The 7879-nt window shown below is 39.5% G+C and overlaps 1 protein-coding gene across 4 annotated transcripts in view; it reads right to left on the reverse strand.

Annotated features, from left to right (window-relative positions):
• The window catches only part of LOC147369769 (hepatitis A virus cellular receptor 1-like), a 42785-nt gene extending 41584 nt beyond the window's left edge, over window positions 1-1201 (reverse strand). Inside the window, exons 1-2 of one of the 4 annotated variants that reach the window (XM_086413731.1) lie at window positions 1069-1201; window positions 612-666 (exon numbers count right to left, since the gene is read on the reverse strand). In XM_086413731.1, coding sequence (XP_086269857.1) covers window positions 612-654 — 43 coding nt within the window. In that variant the 5' untranslated portion in view covers window positions 655-666; window positions 1069-1201. The other 3 variants (XM_086413735.1, XM_086413733.1, XM_086413734.1) reach the window with 3 other exon arrangements.
• Window positions 1202-7879: the final 6678 nt, after the last annotated feature.

The following is a 7879-nucleotide window of genomic DNA, read 5'->3' on the forward strand; positions in this document are numbered from 1 at the left end:
TTAATTTAGCATCATGTCTATTCCTAAAAATTTCCCCTATCTCAAAAAATGTTAAAATATGAGATAAATTACATTATTTTGTTTATTAAAAATTAAATTTTTGATTATTGATTAAAAAAAATTTTTGGCCACTTGGCACCGCATGTGGGATCTTAGTTCCCCAACCAGGGATAGAACTTGTGCTTCCTGCATTGGAAACACAAAGTTTTAACCACTGGAAAACCAGGAAAGCTAAAATACTTTCTTCTTAAAATAAACAGTTACACATGGTTAAAAATATCAAAAAGTACAAAATGGTACAATAAAGGACTCGTCTCCTTCCCACCCATCCCCATTGCTACTTCCCACCCTCATCCACGGTTACTCTCTTACATACACTTCAGTAGTTCGTGCATACACAACCATCTACCTACTATTTTTTTTTTTAATTTAAACACAAAAGGCAGCATAAGCTGTACTATACTGCAGCATGCCTTATTCACCTACCCATAGATTTTCTAATTCTTAGAACTTAAGCTTGATCCCATTACTTCAACAAAGCCCCCTTCCACCATGCCCACACACGCCCTACATCCTTGGGGTTCCAAAGCACAATCCACCTATTCACTTACCTGGCAGGAGTAGGAGGCCCAGGATGGCTACCCAAGGATGCATGATGCTATTGGCCTGAAGGAAAGAGAAAGCAGACTGCTTGGGGTGGCCCTCAATCAGATGGTATCAGAACAAGTCTTAATTCTCAGATTGCAATTTCTCCTTTCACCCTTACAGGGTGAATCACATACGCCTGCCTGCAGGAAACAGGGACACACTTGCAAATGCTTCAGCTGTCTGTCTGCTCCAGGTAACTGAGAGCTCTGCTCCTTCCAACAGACAGGCAAAACTGTCCTCTGAAACAATGCCTACTTACCCAGCTCCTTTCCTACACCTAGAGTCCAAACTGACTCTAGGTGCTGACAGAGGGAGCAAACACGAAGGAAATGAGAGGAAGGCTTAGCAGGGAAAGCCAGAGCAAAGACCAGACTTCCCATGGCAAAGGTACACTTATCCTGAGCCTTGAAGATGAGTCACCTGGCTTTCTGGTGAGAGGAGGGTACTTCTTCCTTTGTGGTCACAATGGCTAGTCCCCAGCCTTAGTCAAATTATCAAATGTCCACTGGTCTAAGAACTGAGAGTTGTGTTTCACTTATGGCTCAGGAAACTGCCTCTCAGATAGCTCTGAGGAACCATGCCCAAGAGGGGTGGAGAGATAAGCTTATATGTGACTTTGGAGAAGTACAATCAAACATCTCAGTAGAAGGTCCCCACTGGGTACAAGAAATAAATACCTCATTTAATGCCTTTAGCGTTTTTCTAAGTACAAGAAGATGCAACTTGGATTCATAAAATTTTCTCCTGTAAACATCTATCTGAAGGCCTGTTTTACCAGTTTTCCCAGAGCACAGAGTGCTTCAATTTGGATCACTGCACTGAATTCCTTTCAGGGTATATTGAGTATCAGTGACTACAATGGCTAGTGACTTAATTCTTACAGAACCAGATGGCTAGGGACACTCCTTAGCTGGCAGTGCCCCCTAAAGTTTATAAATTAAATCATGATTTAGGAGGCATCTGATGACCACTTTATCTCATAGTGCAGAGAATACCTTTTTCTCAGTCAGGCCAGTATTTTGATGATCTTCAGCGTGCTCTTACTGGACTAGGCACTGCTAATAGTAGCCAAAAGTCTTTGGACCACATATTTTTCAAATCTGTTTTGGTCCAACCAAAATACCCTGTGTTGTTTCTTCCCATATGTAGAGCTACACTATTACAATCTTGAGTTCATAAATAAATATATACATGTATAGCTCTTAAATAAATATATATGTTCAAGTTGCCTAGTCATCATTTTTATCAGAGTCTTATTCACACATTTAGTAATGCAAGAAATTACAATCTTGTAAAATACACCAAATGCAAGTAGCATAGCATGTAGCATTAATAGGGTCATAAGTAAATATTTAGGCCAAAAGTTTCAATTAGGTGTGATCCAGTATATTACCAGCTCATCTGACTCAATCTGTCCTGTACAAATCACTATCTTAAAGGTAATGAAATACTTGTATTGTTTACAAGGCATCCAGCCTAATTCCCTAGTATTATTAGGCTGATAATCCTTAGTTTAACTGTTCTCAAAGTAAGGGAACTTTTAAACTTAAATGATTTAAATAATCAGGTGGGAGTCATATAAATCCACCCTGTAACTGAAGGACGGTCCCTCCTAATAATCAGTAAGTTATATTTTTTGACTGAAATTTAGTTTGTCATATTTGAGCTTGAGTAAAATTAAAAGAAAATTCATATTATAGCCATGGTCAGAGAAAGCACCATTGGTTGGCCAAGTGAGGGAGTCCAATCTATTAATATCAATATCTGCTCAAACAGAACTATAGCTTTCTTCTGGAATAAATTTTCTAAGAGTCATCGAATTAGACCCATGGAGAGGAGAAATCCACCAAGGTAACCCAGAAGTACTAGATGTAGGTAATTGATCATAAGCCTAACAATTAGATTAATTTTTAAACTCTGTGTAAGACTTACACCATGATAAAAAAAAACCATGGATTCATGAAAAAGTCCAAGAAATTATCAAAAATATTATAATATATAATTATATCCATATTTCTATAATTATATAATATGACATTATTATCTAATGTAACTATTATGCTGAAAACACTATAAATAATCATACAGGTCAGGTCGGTAATCCAGGGATAGCTGTCCACTTCTGATGTTGTCTTCTCTTTGTCTTTGTAGGAGTGAAGTTTCTCCTCCGTTTGAACTTTGTTTTAAGGTGAGTCTAAGGGCTCCAGTCGGAGAAGACATTGGCACCCCACTCCAGTACTCTTGCCTGGAAAATCCCATGGACGGAGGAGCCTGGTGGTCTGCAGGCCATGGGGTTGCTAGGAATCGGACACGACTGAGCGACTTTGCTTTCCCTTTTCACTTTCATGCATTGGAGAAGGAAATGGCAACCCACTCCAGTGTTCTTGCCTGCAGAATCCCAGGGATGGGGGAGCCTGGTGGGCTGCCATCTCTGGGGTCGCACAAAGTCGGACACAACTGAAGCAACTTAGCAGCAGCAGCAGCAGCAGTGCAAGAACTCCAGTGCAAGAACTCTTTCTAAGTGGAAAATACAAAACCAAAAGTCAATTTCTTTCGTTTGTTCTGTGCATGAGCTAATCAAGAATGTCTGACAAGTGTCCTTTCATGTAGGTTGGAGACAGTCCTTTAAATGATGCCTTTCCGAAATGCATAATCTTCTGGTTATAGGTCATGGGGCATCTGATATTCATCCAAAGATAGATTACAGTGATAATCTTCAGAGACAAACTTAGAGTGTCCTTTTAATAATTCAATTAAACTCTACAATAATGTAACCTAACAACAGGGGTCTATCTCAGAAGTGAGTCTTGGGCAGTAAATACAGACCTAAATTAACAATACTAGAATTTAATATCCATATATGTAATTTTTCTCTCTAAAATTATGCTGACGTCTATCAAATATAGTCAAATTAAGAGTAATTTTTTGGCAAAAATAAGTCTGCTTTCAGTAAACTTGGCCTGATTACTTATATAAGTGTAATTGATCATACAATCCTTTTAAAAATTGGTTTAGGTGGAACTTTTTATAAAGAATCTCAGATTGAATTTTTAAAAGGCTTCTTTCTCAAGGTGAGAAAAGTCATCCCAAGGGCATGCCATCAGATCCCACCTGTGATACCTAAAGATCTGAATTAATGTCTCTCTTCTCAGTGTTCCAAAGTGTCTTCAGATTCCTGCAGCTGTCAGGAGGTGGACTTTCTCATTTACTTCATAAGTCTGCTAGCAACCTAAGGGTTTACAATTTTAGAGAGATCAGGTAGAAAGAAAAGATACATGTTTCAGTTTTGCTTACAAAGGTATCACTAACCAAATTGCTGTAAGTCATAATTAGTTTAAGGGGAAAGGTTTCCTTATATCTGGAAAACAGATTAAAAAGCAGTAATATTTCAGACCAGAAAAACCATAAAATCTATAACCATGTTCATCAGTTCACTCAATCCTATGTAACTAATCCTTGACCTTTTGTTAACAGTTTTATAAAGCTTTTAAAAGCCTGCACTTGTCAAAAATCCTTTCTGTGAATTTTCTTGAAAATGAAGCATTTTTGCAAAGGCGTCAGGATCAAACAATAACTGTCTATGAACAACAAAGATTTTTAAAAACATGGTTAAAGATCTGATTCTGATGCAATTGACAAAGAAACTTCTTTACTGCTGTGACACACATTTTAAGATAATAATCAGAAATAAGACTAATAACATTTTACTATGACATACCAGATTCTTAGGAATTCCAATAATTTCTAGAGTATCTAAAACATTTCCCCCCCACCGCCGTACAATATACCCTAAGGATGTTTATCACCATCTGTTTGAAATGCTTCCCATGCAGTCTGAAGTGAAAGTGAAGTCGCTCAGTCCTATCTGACTCTTTGCGAACCCCCCAGACTGTAGTCCACCAGGCATCTCCGTCTTTGGGATTCTCCAGGCAAGAATACTGGAGTGGGTTGCCATTTCCTTCTCCAGGGGATATTCCCAACCCAGGAATCAAACCCAAGCCTCCCACATTGCAGGCAAATGCTTTAAGCTCTGAGCCACCAGGGAAGCCCTTCCCATGCAATTTAACATAGAATATAAGCCTAGTTAGTTCAACATTTTTATCTTTGATAAAGAGAGAAAACACTTCCCTTAGGTGTTTCAGGACCTTTTGGAAAATCTCAAAGTAAGCTAAAGGTCAAATAAACTTCAAGTAGAATTTGATCTCTGGCAAGTTTGCCAAAAATATCAAAAGGCTTTAAAAAAACACTTGGTCAGGTGGCATCACACTGTGAAACAATACTTATTGACTTAACCAAGAAACAATAAAATATTTCAAAGGCAAGTACAGAAAGTTATAAAAAATTATTTAAAATACAAAGAACATTCACAATCTGTTACAAAAAGCAGATCAATATTCTTAAGAAAACTCTCCCCTCTTAATAGAGAGAAACCAAATTCAGGTTTTGTACCATTTTACATTTAATATTGAAATTCATTTGCCCAATTAAATTAATTCTAACCTTTCAGGTCAGTTCAGTTCAGTCACTCAGTCATGTCCAACTCTTCTCGATCCCATGAATCGCAGCACGCCAGGCCTCCCTGTCCATCACTAACTCCCGGAGTTCATTCAGACTCATGTCCATCGAGTCAGTGATGCCATCCAGCCATCTCATCCTCTGTCGTCCCCTTCTCCTCCTGCCCCAATCCCTCCCAGCATCAGAGTCTGCCCAAACATAAAATCCTTTCTAAAGTTTCTTTTTTCCTCTCAAACCTATAGTTTTCTATACTTACAATAATCTGTCTCTTCTTTCCTATTTACAAGTAAATAGCATCAGAACAAAATTATTTTCTTTTTCCTTAATAAAATGCATTTTTATTTCTTATATCTTCTGCTTGTGAAGTCGCTCAGTCGTGTCCGACTCTTTGCAACCCCAGGGATGTAGCCTACCAGGCTCCTCCGTCCATGGAATTTTCCAGGCAAGAGTACTGGAGTGGGTTGCCATTTCCTTCTCCAGGGGATCTTCCCGACCCAGGGATTGAACCCAGGTCTTCCGTATTGCAGGCAGATGCTTTACCATCTGAGCCACCAGGGAAGCCCCTCTTCTTCTTACTTGCATACAAAGACGTTTTTCATATAAACTTTATAGGCTGCTGCTGCTGCTAAGTCACTTCAGTCGTGTCTGACTCTGTGCGACCCCATAGACGGCAGCCCACCAGGCTCCCCCGTCCCTGGTATTCTCCCGGCAAGAACACTGGAGTGGGTTGCCATTTCCTTCTCCAATGCATGAAAGTGAAAAGTGAAAGTGAAGTCGCTCAGTCATGTCCGACTCTTAGCAACCCCATGAACTGCAGCCTACCAGGCTCCTCCGTCCATGGATTTTCCAAGCAAGAGTACAACTGCTTTTATTTTTTAATTGAAGTAGAGTGGATGTACAATATTTTATGTTACAAGTGTATAATGTAGAGATTCACAATTTTTAAAGGTTATGCTTCATTTACAGCTATTATAAAGTATTGGTTGTTGTACAATATGTGTTGTGCAGTATATCCTTGTAGCTTATTTAATACGTAGTGATTAATACCTTTTAATCCCCTACCAGTGTTTCCTCTCCCCCATTCCCTCTTCCACTGGTAATCACTAGCTTGTTCTTTATATTTGTGAGTCTGCTTCCTCTTCAATTAAATTGACTAGTCTGTTTTACCTTTTAGATTCCACATATAAGTTATTTCAATAATACAGTATTTGTCTTTCTCTGACTTATTTCACTAAGCATCAGTTCACTTCAGTTCAGTTCAGTCACTCAGTCATGTCCGACTCTTTACGACCCCATGAATCACAGTACGCCAGGCCTCCCTGTCCATCACCAACTCCCAGAGTTCATACAAACTCACGTTCATTGACTCAGTGATGCCATCCAGCCATCTCATCCTCTGTCGTCCCCTTCTCCTCCTGCCCTCAATCCCTCCCAGCATCAGAGTCTTTTCCAATAAGTCAACTCTTCACATGAGGTGGCCGAAGTATTGGAGTTTCAGCTTTAGCATCATTCCTTCCAAAGAACACCCAGGACTGATCTCCTTTAGGATGGACTGGTTGGATCTCCTTGCAGTCCAAGGGACTCTCAAGAGTCTTCTCCAACACCACAGTTCAAAAGCATCCATTCTTCGGTGCTCAGCTTTCTTCACACTCCAACTCTCACATCCATATATGACTACTGGAAAAACCATAGCCTTGACTAGATGGACCTTAGTTGGCAAAGTAATGTCTCTGCTTTGAATATGCTATCTAGGTTGGTCATAACTTTCCTTCCAAGGAGTAAGTGTCTTTTAATTTCATGGCTGCAGTCACCATCTGCAGTGATTTTGGAGTCCCCAAAAATAAAGTCTGACACTGTTTCCACTGTTTCCCCATCTATTTGCCATGAAGTGATGGGACCAGATGCCATGGTCTTCGTTTTCTGAATGTTGAGCTTTAAGCCAACTTTTTCACTCTCCACATTCACTTTCATCAAGAGGCTTTTGAATTCCTCTTCACTTTCTGCCATAAGAGTGGTGTCATCTGCATATCTGAGGTTATTGATATTTCTCCTGGTAAGCTTGATTCCAGCTTGTGCTTCTTCCAGCCCAGCATTTCTCATTATGTACTCTGTATAGAATTTCAATAAGCAGGGTGACAATATACAGCCTTGACGAACTCCTTTTCCTATTTGGAACCAGTCTGTTGTTCCATGTCCAGTTCTAACTGTTGCTTCCTGACCTGTATATAGGTTTCACAAGAGGCAGGTTAGGTAGTCTGGTATTCCCATCTCTTTCAGAATTTTCCAGTTTATTGTGATCCACACAGGCAAAGGCTTTGGCATAGTCAATAAAGCAGAAATAGATGTTTTTCTGGAACTCTCTTGCTTTTTCCATGATCCAGTGGATATTGGCAATTTGATCTCTGGTTCCTCTGCCTTTTCTAAAACCAGCTTGAACATCTGGAAGTTCACGGTTCACGTATTGCTGAAGCCTGGCTTGGAGAATTTTGAGCATTACTTTACTAGCGCGTGAGATGAGTGCAATTGTGTGATAGTTTGAGCATTCTTTGGCATTGCCTTTCTTTGGGATTATACCCTCCAAATCCACCCAAGCTGTTACAAATGGCAACATTATGCGTGTATTTATACACACTGTGACTTTTTTTTCCATTCATGTTTATGGACAATTAGGTTGCTTCCATATCTTAGCAACTGTAAATAAGGCTGCTATGAATAT

The sequence above is a fragment of the Bos grunniens genome, chromosome 7 (assembly GCF_055505025.1).
Source record: "Bos grunniens cultivar Pamir isolate PY7600 chromosome 7, Bosgru_T2T1.0, whole genome shotgun sequence".
Classification (NCBI taxonomy): domain Eukaryota; kingdom Metazoa; phylum Chordata; class Mammalia; order Artiodactyla; family Bovidae; genus Bos; species Bos grunniens.